This window comes from Cinclus cinclus, chromosome 4 (genome assembly GCF_963662255.1).
Source record: "Cinclus cinclus chromosome 4, bCinCin1.1, whole genome shotgun sequence".
Classification (NCBI taxonomy): domain Eukaryota; kingdom Metazoa; phylum Chordata; class Aves; order Passeriformes; family Cinclidae; genus Cinclus; species Cinclus cinclus.
In genome coordinates, this window is record NC_085049.1 from 57,718,690 (window position 1) to 57,730,854 (window position 12,165).

Below are 12,165 nucleotides of genomic sequence, written 5' to 3' on the forward strand. Positions count from 1 at the left end.
TATTTGTCTGCCTCCTATTTCCTAATCCAGGAGCTGCACCCCATCCCTTTGTGCTGTGACCGGACGCTCTGCTATGTCTTCCCTGAAGCTTCAGTCCAGATGCTGAAGTGCTGCAGTTCCTGCTGTCTCCTGCTGATGGAAATACAGCTTTGCTGGTGTGCCTGAAGTGGCCTGCTTCTTCTATGCTGTCCTGTGGGTCCAGCAGCATCACCCTGGCAGATCTGTGTGCTGCAATTACCTACTGAGGCAGGGGTGTTTCCCAAGCCCTTTGGAACCTGTGCCACCAGTAGCTAGTTATGGAAAGAGGACATGTGCCAGCCAAAGCTCCAGTGTTCCTTTCTCTCCTTCTCACTCTCGGGTGTTAGATGTAAGGCTTGCTTGCTCCCCAGCTATAAGGCATTGCCAATTGCTTCAGTGGTCCCAAATCTGCCCTGGGAAAGACATCTTGCCCCAGAGAAGCTATCAGGCAGTGGGCAAGCTGAGGTGGCAGAGGCCAGCAGTATGGTGAGAGGATCTGCATCTGACTGATGCTGAGGCCAGGGGCAGAGCAGGTGACAGAAACCTTTAATTTTCTTCCATGTGGCAGGAATCTCTGGATTTGTTCCTCCAAGCTGTGCTGATGTAGTATTTCAGCATTCAAAAAGGCACAGCTGGGACCTGGGCATCTCATAGGGTTGCTTTGTTTGCATCAGTTTTGTTCCAGATCAGAAACTGTGTGTCCTGCCAGCTGCCCATGTGCTGAATGAGTAGCTACAGCCAGGGACTGATTCTAGCTGAAATGGAGTGTGCTGTGCCTGAGTGCTGGAGCACTGGGTCACATCGGCAAAGATGTGCTCTGAATGACTCTGAGAAGCCCTGCTCTGAAGTCCTTATGTGTTGCTGTCAGGGAGCAAACTACAGGGGCAATAATGAACCTGAGCCAGAGCAACTGCAGAAGAATACAGGTGTTAATACTGGATTGTAGGGCTTTACATGGATGCAAAGGACAGGGGAGAAATGTGTCCTGTAGGTTCAATAGGACTGCCACCAAACCCTGTTAGAACAGCTGGTAGTGCAACTGTGCTGATTTTGTTTAATTTTCCATCTCCACAGGCCCTGAGCTCAGCCTGCTGATAAACTATGATATGGAGTTCCCTTTCTGTGGCACCAGGCCCTCACAGTGCTGCCAACCTTTTTCAGCAGGCAGTATTTTGGCATGGGAAATGTAGCGGGGAAGGTAGGGAGATTGCTTTCAGGCCCCTTGTGCAACCTGGAAGAGATGAAAGTTCAGCCAAATGGGCTCAGGTATAGGGAGGTTGAGACCCTAAACTGGATCACTGCTGGTTTAAGCCCAATGCATGTGCACCCCTTTATCCCTCTACCTGCACACTTCGATTGTACACCTGTACCACTCTCCCTCACATTTCTCGCCTGCTGGTCCCCAGCCCTGGCCTCCCCCTTTCCCCTGGCTTTCTGCAGGCATTCCTGCTGATGCCTCTGCTCCACTTAGGGCAGGCAACCCAAGCAGTTTAACCCTGCTCCAGCTTTCACGTTGTCCTCATTGGCGGAGCAGCCCTACAAGTCTCTCTGCTCAGCTGCAGGCCAGAGCAGCAACAGCAGCCTCCCTCCTGTGATGCTCACTGTTGGTTTTGAATGCACATGTGGGCTCGCCCTTCTGCTCCTCTCCTCACCAGAGGCACTGACCTCCCTCTCACCTCTGTATCTCTCAGGTCCCTTGGCAGCCAGCTCCCTGCACTCTGCCTGCTTCAAGGCCATGTTCAGCAGCAGACTCTGGGGCTGTCTGGGGAGCAGACTGTGAAGTGCTGGAATCCTGGGAAGGCAGGAGGGTCAGATGATGGCACACTGGTATGAATAATGCCATACTCATTGACTTGTAGGCATCATGGTAATTATCGAATTGAGGCAAATCCTCCTGTTCTTTATTGCTTCAAGGCCTTCCAGCCTAGGTCTGGTCTACAGTTCTAGGCAGCTTTTAGCCCAGAAAGCAGAGGATATTTTGCTGACAGGAATGTAGAGGCAGATGTCACTTTTTGAAGATGCAGTTCCCACCCCAGGCTCCCTGACCTTCCCTATACCCTGCTCCGGCAGTCTGGAGCTGTCATCCTCTGCAAAATGGGATAAGGTGGGGGGGGACCCACATATTTCACCCATCTTACCTCAACATAGGGTACTGTTCTATCCCATCCCATTTTCACACACACATAGCCCCAAAAATGCTTCCAGCCTTGGGTCGTGGCCCACCCCCCACTTTTTATGCCCCCACTAGGCTGCCTTGTTGCAGTCCCAAACTACCCCACTGCCCACTGATTCACTCCAGCCCCTCTCCACATTGCTGTTTCCATCCCGAGCAGTGACCCAGCTCTACCCTTTCTCTGCTGGAATTCCCTTGCCCTGCCTGCAGCCCTATCCATGATGCAGGGATGCCCCAGCTTAGACTGAGCCAGCAGTGGCTGGTGCAAATGGGGTCTGAACCTGCTGTTCAGTGCCATAATTTTTCCATCCCTCATCCTTTGCTGGAGATAAATGCTGCACAATTCTCCACTGGTGCTAATGCCTCATAGCAGTGATGGGTGAGAGGCAAAGCAGCTGCACCCTCCACCCAGGGCTTTCGGCGAGACAGAGCAAGGACCACAGCCATCCCCACGTCCTTCCTGGAGGTTTATTTCTGTTCGGGAGATTTTCCCCCAGCTCATAGGGTGAGTCCAGGCAAATGTTCAGGCCTTTTGGCTGCGGGACCAGGCAGGCAGGGGCGGTACCTCCGTAGCGCCCCCCCCCCTCAGCGGCAGGAGCACTTGCAGGCGGCCACGACGGGGTATGGGATGTGCCGCCAGGTGCAGTTTGGGGGGCCGGGGTGCTGCGGGGTCCAGCAGTGCCAGGCCAGCAGCTTGATGCGGGTGAGCTGTGCGGGCCGGCAGGTCATGCCGGGGGGCCAGGAGCAGCCGGGGGGGCCGGTCTCGCAGGTGGTGTGCCGCACCCAGCGCGGCCAGAACACGGGTCCCAGGTCCACCCAGGCGGAGGTGAGGCGGCAGCTGGCCCGTTCCACAAGCCACTGTCGCAGGCGGCGGGCCAGGGACCCCGCCAGCTCTGGGGACAGCTCTGGGGCGGGGGGCAGCAGGGTGGGCAACTCCAACCCCTCCACCTCTCGCCACAGCTTGCGGTGATATCGCCCGGCACCCTCGGACAGCTCCCTGCTCGTGGACTCCAGGTTCCCCTCGAGGACGCTCCCGTTGCGGCCGCGGGGCTCCTCGGTCGCCATCCAGAAGGGGTCGAAGGCTGAGCCCAGGAGCCGGCGCAGCCGCCCGGGGCGCAGGTGCCGGGGCTTGGGGGCGTAGCGATAATCCTCGGGGGAGAGCGACAGGCTGTAGGGCCGCTCCGGGGCCGAGGGGTGGCCGCGCAGCAAATGGGCGGTGGGGTCAGCGGGGCTGGACGGCGGCAGCGGCGGCTCCCGAGGCTCCTCCAGAGGCGGCGGTGGGCCTGGGATGCCCGGCGGTGGGAGCAGGCAGAGGAGGAGGAGGAGGAGGCAGCTGCGGTGTGGTCCCTCCATGGCTAGCAGCACTGTGGCAGGCTGTGCCCGGCTGCAGGCTCGCTCTCTGCCGCATCTTCTGGGTTATCGCCGCGTCCCGAGGCATGGCCTTCCCCTTTTCCCTGGTTACAGCGGCTGATAGGGAGCTGGCGGGGACGCCTCGCTCCTTCCCACCAGAGGGGCAGGTGGGGGGGGAGAACCCGCATGGTCCCTCCTGCCACAGAGCCAATGGGGATAATTTGGGCTGCTGTGGAGGAGAAGGGGCCAGTGGCTCCTTCTCCACATCCTGCTCCATTACTGGAAGAGGTACCCACAACTTTCCCAGTGAAAGGAAGCTGGTGGCCTTTGAGTCTTGCTGAGAAAGGATCACCAAGCTCTGCTCAGTCTTAGCACAGCTGGAAGACCTCAGGGCACAGGTGCTGTCACCAGGATGGACATGGCAGCAGAGTGGCAGGGCAGGAGGGCTGCGTGGGTCACTGTCCTCTCCTGGCACAGCAGCCAGCCCCTATATGTCTCAGACAGCAGTGATGGAGCTGGACCTCTGGAGGTGGCCATCCTGGCGGTCTCATCCTCCCTCCCATACTGCAGTACTGGTGGGGTGGAGACCTGGACTGGATGGAATCCAAAACCTGCTGTCTTCCCTAGGTCAGACATTGTGGGAGAGGCTCAATCTGCTCTGTGCTACTAACAGTTAATTAATAACACCTAGTGACAGCAATTAATTACTCGTCCTCCAGAGGGTTTAGGACCCTATATTCAAGGGACAGGGCAGGGACCAGGTTCACAGTGGTGGGATATTTCCATTCCCTGAAGGTGTTGGACAACACGTTCTGAACACTCAGCACTGAGAGGTGGCCACTGAGGTCCAAGGGACCCTTTCCCCCTCCCTCCTCCCTTTGCTACCTGGGAGTAGTGAGCTTTCTCTCTACCACCCCCCTCTCAGCAGGAGGAGTAGGGAGCAGCAGAGCCTACAGGAAAACTGGGCAGAGAGGAGTTAATTTCAAACCCAACCTCAGGGAGAGGGGAAAAAAAAACCAACAGAGAGCTATGGATCAGCAGCAAGAGCAGAGGGAGGGAAAAGGGGGAGTCAGAGAGAGAGGAGAGGAGCTCCAGAAGGAGAGAGAGCAGAGCTGGTAGCGGGCAGGGGGAGGCAGCGGAGCACCAGGCAGGAGTGACTGGGATGACCGAGCTGCCCAGATAAACTCTTCTGTGGTTTGCATTCTCCCGCTACCACTGCGTGGGCTGGACTGGAGGCCTCCTCCTGAGCAAGTGGCAAAGCTGCAGGCCCTTCCTCAAAAAGGTGAGTGCCGGGTTCCAAAGCTGAAAGGTGGTCTCAGTCTCCCTGAGCAGAGACACCCTGGTGCATTATGCATGCCCAGGAGACTGGGCTCCTCAGCTTCAGTGAGGAGATCCCACGGGGCCAGACAGGTAAGCTGGAGGGTACCTATTAGTAGGACAGAGGGGACCAAAGACACAGACAGGCAGGGACAGTCTCTTGGTGTGATATACAAAGCAGCTGGGTAGCAGAAGTGTCATGAGCTGAGAGATGGGGGAGCATGGAGTGAAGGAGCTTGCATGACCCAAAAACAAGTTAATTGCTTGTCAACGGTAGCTAGATAACAGTGTCTTTCCTTCTCTGTTTTTGCTCAGAGAAGGACAATTTGTTCTAATGACAGCACAACAAGGGGAAGGCTTATTTGGAGATAGGCTGCTGGTGTTCCCTGCCTGAGCACAGTGTTATTCGGGGCTGGAGGAAGTTTCGCAGCAAATCACAATACCTTGAGCTGTGATAATAGCAGGCTCCTTCACAATGATCATCATGTTGTATTTCAAGCAGCTCCAGGGGCTCCTCCCAATCATCACCTACCTGCCACCATCCAGCCCTTGACTACCTCTCACCATGAGGAAAAGGTGCATTTAGTTGCCTCTTCTCTGTGGAGTATAACTACTGCACAGGGAGCAAGGAGCAGCCAGCTCCAGGGTGGAGGTGGTCCCAACTTAAGGAGCAACCTTGGGGTGGGAATATGTTGGGGTGCTGCTGCTGTGGGGTGTGATCCAGGCATAAGTTCTGTGCTGCTAGAGGTGGCATAGCCTCTGGGCTGAGTGTGCATGCAGCCCATGGTAGCCTCCTACCCCATGGGCCTGTTGAATACTAGCCAGGGTTTAGACTTGCCAAAGCAAGCAATCCCAAGGGGTTGAGCAGCTTTGGGAGCGTAGGAGGAACATGGGTGAGGCCAGGTGGCAGGGCAGGAAGGATCCTTTAGGGTGCTGGGAGCACAGGAGATGTTCTGATGGCAGTGTGAATCCAGGCAGAAGAAAGAGGCTTCAGCTCTGCTCAAGCCAGGCAGATGTGGGCTGACTGGCCACAACAGCATTCTTCCCAGTGATGTCACAAGGGTCTTGGAGGCATCATTTAGCCAGCTGGTTGGGATTGGCATCTCTGAGAGAAATGTGAGTGTCAAAGGCTGGAGTCAAGCACCTTGGGGCCTATTTTCCCTTTCTCCCAATGCAGGTCCCTGCAGTCTGACAGGAAGATGCCAGGGGGATTGAACATCTCTTCTGACAGTCCAGAGCTACAAGCAGCGGGGATTATTGTGCCCATCATCTTTTCCCTCATCTTCCTTGTGGGTACTGTGGGAAATGGGCTGGTGCTGGCTGTGCTACTTTGGAATGGCCAAGTCAAGTACTCCACCACCAACCTCTTCATCCTCAACCTGGCTGTGGCTGACCTGTGCTTCATCATCTGCTGTGTCCCTTTCCAGGCCACCATTTACACCCTGGATGGGTGGCTCTTTGGGGCCTTTGCTTGCAAGGCTGTGCATTTCCTGATCTACCTCACCATGTATGCCAGCAGTTTTACCCTGGCTGCTGTCTCTGTTGACAGGTAAGTTCCCCCTTCCCTTTGAGTTCTGCAGCTCAGGGACACTGTGTTTACCACTCTTGAGCTAAGGGTGGGAGAAAAAACGCTACTTACCCTGTTGGGTGTCCTGTAGGAAGTAGGTTGGGTCTCCCCAGAGGTAGGGCCAGCAGAGCCAGTCTCCCCAGCTCCCCATGCCTTCCCCCTCTACTAAGCCAAGTTCTCAGCCTAATAACCCAGTGCTCACCTGGGAAGGAGGGGAATCCACCATGCATAAGCAAGAACAGCAAATCTCCCAGGGCAGCAACACAACTCAGAAGAAACAGGAGAGTCCTGCTCCTCTCCTTCTCTTACCCGGTTCAAGAGGTACCCTGCCTTTCCTGACCTAGCACAGCAGAGTGGACAATTATTGGAGTGATCCTGATATTTTTGTGAATTCACTGTAACCCTCACTCCCAGAAGGTTTGGGAGGGAAGAGATGGGTGGCTGCATGGGAAGAGGTACACAAATGGCAGCTCCATAGGGCAGGAGAAATACCTCATGTCACCTGTGTTGTGTTTGTTTCTCCTTCTCCTTCCCCTCCTGGCCAGGTACTTGGCCATTCGCTATCCACTGAAGTCCCGGGATCTCCGCACATCCCGAAATGCAGGAATGGCCATTGTGGTAATCTGGTCGCTGTCACTGCTCTTCGCAGGGCCTTACCTCAGTTACTACCAGATAATCTATTACCATGGTGTCCCCATCTGTGTCCCCATCTGGGAGGACCAGAGCCGAAAGGTTCTGGACATCATCACGTTTGTATTTGGATACCTGCTGCCTGTGACCGTGGTGAGCCTGGCATACACTAGGACCATCAAGTTCTTGTGGACTTCTGTAGACCCCATAGAAAGGATCTCAGAGTCTCGGAAAGCCAAGAGTAAGGTCACCAAGATGATTGTCACAGTGGCCATCCTGTTCTGCCTCTGCTGGCTGCCCCACCACCTGGTCATCCTCTGCTTCTGGTTTGGCCACTTTCCCTTCAACCGGGCCACTTATGCTTTCCGCCTGGCTTCCCACTGCCTTTCCTACACCAACTCCTGCCTCAACCCCATTGTCTATGCCCTCATCTCCAAGCATTTCCGCAAGCATTTCAAGCAGGCCTTCACCTGCCTCTTCTTCCAGAGCAAGATTAGGAAAAAGAAGAGGAGGAGAGTTGGAAGGAAAGTCCATATGGTCAATGTGGAAAGAGGTTTTGCCAACAGGACAGGAGATTTCTGTGGAGGCAACACTGAGGTGACCCACATCCCAGAGGAGAACACCAGGAAGAGGGACCAGGAAGGTGCCAGTCGAGCCAGAGCATGGACTCGGCAGGTACAAGATGCCATGGTCTCTGTTGAAAAGGAGCTGCTGGAGGAGGAAGTTTTGGCAACAGCTGGCCATTCCTTAGATGTGACCCCTCTTAGAGAAGCTGTTGGACAAGACCAAGAAGAAGCCCTAGAAAAGGGCTAGAGAGGCAAGAAAGCAGTATCCATTTGTATCACATTTTCTGACAACATCACAGTGCTTTTGCTTTCCTCCAGGATTGTCATACCCACACCTTATTCCCCACTGAGACGGTTTTGGTGGTGGTGAGAGATGAGCTCACTCATTCAGACCCAGTAAACAAAGTTCAAGTCCCCCAGAACTCCTCAAACACCTCCTCCACAATCCTGTAGCCATGTCTGAGACTTGTCATCATCCCAGCTCAATATTCACAGTAAACTTTAAGTGACTGCAACAGCCCTGCTTTTCTTTATTTACGTATGGTGTTTTATTAGTGTTATGTGGATCCTGAATATGTAACTCTTAATGTGAGGCAGATCTGCACTTATAATTTTTAAGAGGTGAAAGATGGGAAGCTCAGGAAGAAGTGTTCAGGAAAAGCTGTGACATTGTAGGACACTCAGACTTCCACACTGAAGGTGGGAAACAATTACAGGTTGCCATGGCACTTGTAGGTGTCCTGAGCCCTGCATGGGCTACAAAATCCTCTGGTGTCCTCACTTGTCCCCATGCCTGGTGCTGGAAGTTGTGTCAAAAGTAAAGAGGTTTTGGCCCCAGCCAGTGCTTGTAGGCATTGTACAGTGGGGCTGGGTGACATCAGGCAGCTTGCAGAGCTGTGATGTGCATGAGCAGAGCCATGATTCTCCCCCTTATTTCTCTTATTTTTCTGTTCCCTACTTCTGTTTGTGTAAATCTTTCCATTTTGCTTTGTCCTGCCCACTCTTAATCCCCAGGTGACATGATATTTCTAATGCTCACTGAAGCTCTTCTTTGCCTTGCTAGAGCTCAACTCCAAGGACATCCCTTTTTCTGTGTGGAGGCTAACTGAAGAGGAAGGCCAACTGTGCTGGGAATTAGCTTTCTTTTTCCATTCAAGTGCCTGATGTTGTTTTCTGCACTTTGAGCCCCCCTTGCCTCTATCCTTGTTTCTGATTTTTCCACCTCTCTCCCTTCATGGTGGCTGCCACTCCTCTACAGTAGATGTCTTTCAGAAACGTGTCCAGTGTGCCTTACTCACCTTCCTGGGAACAGTGAGTTCTGCAGTCACCATCTGTATGTGATGCCATGGCTGGTGGCCAGCTCACATGGCATCAACATTTTTCCAGGTGAAGACTCACTGCACAGACCAAAGCATTGGAGGGAGAAGGGAACAGCAGGCAGGAACAATGATGTGGCACTGCTGGATGCTGCTTATTCTTGCCTAGAAGCAGCTGGGCTGTTGCTCACCCCTGATCCCGGTCCCAGCTTGCAAAAGGAGCAGATCAGACCAGGACTCACAGCTGCATGTTGGGGTGAAGCCTAAATGAAACCGGACAGAGAGGACAGGGAAGATCTTGGGGAGAAGGTGCATTTAGCATGAAAAGTGTCTGCAAGCCCTGGGCCTCTTCACTAAGCTGTGCTTGGTGCTAAGCCCCAATTTTGGGGAGCACATGAACAGAAAGGACAGGTGCTGAGCCTAGGGTGAGAAGGCTCTGGAGTCAGAAGGGGATTCCTTTCTATCCAGTACCAGTGTACATGCTTCAACTGGTTTCTTAGCTCAAAAGCAGAGGTGAAGCAAAGATGTCACATCCTTGATATAGAGTCAGGTTTAATTAAAACTGAAGGAGTTTGATTGCTGCTTTCCACGCAGCCTGCCCTCCAGACTGATTGGCATTCTGCAGTCCCTGCTCCCAGCTTCTTGCCTTAATGACTCTTTCCTCTTATTTTCTGTCCTACCTTTTATCACTCAGGCTGACAAGATCATCTTTAACCCTGCAGGGGCTGGTTTGCCACATCAGTAGAGTGCTGCTGTTCAAAGATCTGGAACGGGATAGATTAAATGGGAGAGGTGCGAACGGGTCAGGGTTTTGCATCTAGCAGTAAGCACCAGCTCTTGTCTGTGGAGTAACTTAGTCCTGCCAACTGTGTGCTGATTCTGGTGTCTGGCATCTCCCTGGCATGTGTGATATGAGCATGACATCACTGGGAGGTGTCAGACCCAGGTGCCAAGAAGCTCATCCCACTTATGACCCTGTGTGCAAATCTGGCAGCACTGGAAAGGGAATTCTGGTTATTTACTTTTGGATTTAGCTGCTGGTTGCTAATCTATTACCAGCCTTAGCAGGCTGCCAGCTGATTATTTTAATTCTTCCATGTGCTCTCTTCCCCTCTCAGAGATTTCGTTAAAAACCCCAGAGGAAGGCTGTATGCCATACCTCCTTTATCATCTTCCTAATCAAAACTTGCTGATTCCTCCACCTAGTCACCCCATGGGCCCTGGCCTGCCTGGGGGCTGCTCCCCCAGGCTGGCCAGGCACAATGCATGAAGAAGGCATCTTTTGGTAAGTATCTTTCTGTGATGGAAGAGAGTGAGCAAAGGAAGTGGGTGAAAAGATGAGGTTTGCCAAAGGTGCTTCATGGGGCGTCCTTAGCAGCACAGATAATTGCTGTGCTGGATTTGAAGTCTGCTAGAAAGGCAAAGTTGGAGGAAGTAAATGAGTTTAGCTGTTGGAGATTAATTATTTTGGCTGCTGAAGAGCTAAAAAAGTTCTTGATGTTCAGACACATTGCAGCGTGTGCTTTGCGTTTGTCTGTGTGGGTGAAGTGACTGCTCCAGAGAAAGATCATTTGCTTAGTAACATCCATGCAGCTTTGCTGGGAGGCCTTGTCAGGGCTGTTGCTTCTGCTGTGGCTCCTCTGTGAGACACAAGTAGGTTCTCAGCTGTTTGCTTGCTTGAGGCAGATCCTCAATCTGGCTGGTTTGGGTTGCATCTTACAGAACTGCAACAGCCTCAGAGCCAGGCAGGTTGATGCTGGGTTCAATGGCTGGGAATTCTGCAGATCACATGCTCTGTATTAGGAAGGGAAATAAAGTGTATTTGGAGTTCAGGTAATGGTGAGAGGGAACCAAAGCCTGAAGTCCCAGTTGATACCATAGTCCTGAGAATGGGGACTAATCATTGCTCAGGAAGGGATCTGGGGGTGCATTTGGTGGTGTAGCACAAAGAAAATTAGAAGTTGGGACTGATATTAATGGCAAAATAAATAGCAGAGGGAAACCTATGCTTTTGTTTCCATTCTGCACTACTGCAGCAGACACCTCTGGGACACACAGAAAACTGCCACCAACCTCACAGGTTGTGCAGGGGAATCGGTGGCACAGGGTGCAAGGACAGAGAAAAGCTGCTGGGAGAAGCTGAACCCTCTAGGCCAGAAGCAGGAAGAAAACCAGGCAGTGCCAGTCAACAGCTCTCAGCATGGTGGGAAGCCATGTTTCTTCCTTCCCTATAACAGCCTCTTACCTGCCCAGCACCTGACTCTCACTCTGCATACAGCTGCTGAGCATGACAGGGTAGTTAAGGCTCTGGGTATGACTGGCTGACACAAAGAAACCTAAAATTTTCCTCCATCCAGTGCCAAACACGATACGTTGTGGTAGCCCACAGGGTAGCCCACAGCTTCAAGCCCTGAGGCAGGAAAGCAGAAGTGACTGTGGTGATTCATGGAATACAATTCCTACATCATACACTTTTTTCCTTCACTGAAAACCAGGTGCGCTTTTCTTTTTCTTACCTGATGTTACTGCTAATGCAGTGGCAGAACTTCCTACAGCCATTTGTTTTTTTTATTGCCTCTCCTGCCATGGTGGGAGCAGTGCGGCAAAAGAAACAAGACAATTGCTCCTGGCTGGCTGCAGCACCCCTACCTTTCCCCTCTGTCAGGAGCTGTTAAGAGAAAATCCAGCACCAGGCAAGAGAAAAGCCTGAAGAGCTGTGGACAGCATCACGTGTGCTGAAGCTAAAAGCTTCTCTCTGAGTCTCAGCTAGATGTGTTCCTGGGTTTGAGGTAAGCTTCTAAGAGGTGTCTACTTAGAGACAACATCAGCAACTGAAGTAACTGCGGGGATAAAGAGCATTTTAACATTTAGGTGCTCTTCAGGCACCCTTAATGGTCTCCTCAGCAACAAGGCTGCTGAGGGCACACACGCTGGCAGCTGAGTGTATGTGGACACCAAGACTGGGCTGTAAAGACAGGAAGAAACAAGTTCAGTAAAAACTGGGCATGAAAGTCACCTGCCCCTCACATAGGGGCCATGTTGGAAGTTCTCTGCCCTGCCCAGATGTCCCTCATCCTCTTGCTGTTTCTTCACAGCACAGACATTTAATTTGGCATGGGGCAAGGCTGCTTTTTCTCTATGCAAAATATATTTCCAGCTTGAAGCACTCCTGCTGGGATTCTCTTTCTTCTATTTGTACGGTTTCACAGCAACTACCTAGATTTTAAA

At 52.7% G+C, this 12,165-nt stretch overlaps 2 protein-coding genes across 5 annotated transcripts; one reads left to right on the top strand and one right to left on the bottom strand.

Annotated features, from left to right (window-relative positions):
- Positions 1–2,645: 2,645 nt before the first annotated feature.
- Positions 2,646–3,547, bottom strand: LOC134043611 (noggin-like). Its single transcript, XM_062492165.1, has one exon. The coding sequence runs from the start codon at positions 3,542–3,544 to the stop codon at positions 2,777–2,779; it is 768 nt and encodes a 255-aa protein (XP_062348149.1). The 5' UTR covers positions 3,545–3,547; the 3' UTR covers positions 2,646–2,776.
- On the top strand, positions 3,287–10,565 carry GALR3 (galanin receptor 3). 4 transcript variants are annotated; one of them, XM_062492162.1, is made up of 4 exons: positions 3,557–4,823; positions 6,036–6,147; positions 6,286–6,407; positions 6,971–10,565. In XM_062492162.1, exons 2-4 carry the CDS (start codon positions 6,058–6,060, stop codon positions 7,866–7,868), a joined length of 1,110 nt encoding a protein of 369 aa, XP_062348146.1. In that variant the 5' UTR covers positions 3,557–4,823; positions 6,036–6,057; the 3' UTR covers positions 7,869–10,565. The 4 variants fall into 4 exon arrangements, with proteins under 4 accessions (XP_062348145.1, XP_062348146.1, XP_062348144.1 ...); XM_062492161.1 differs by lacking the exon at positions 3,557–4,823 and adding an exon at positions 3,287–3,310 and having other exon boundaries at positions 6,036–6,407; XM_062492160.1 differs by having other exon boundaries at positions 5,361–6,407.
- The last annotated feature ends 1,600 nt before the right edge of the window (positions 10,566–12,165 follow it).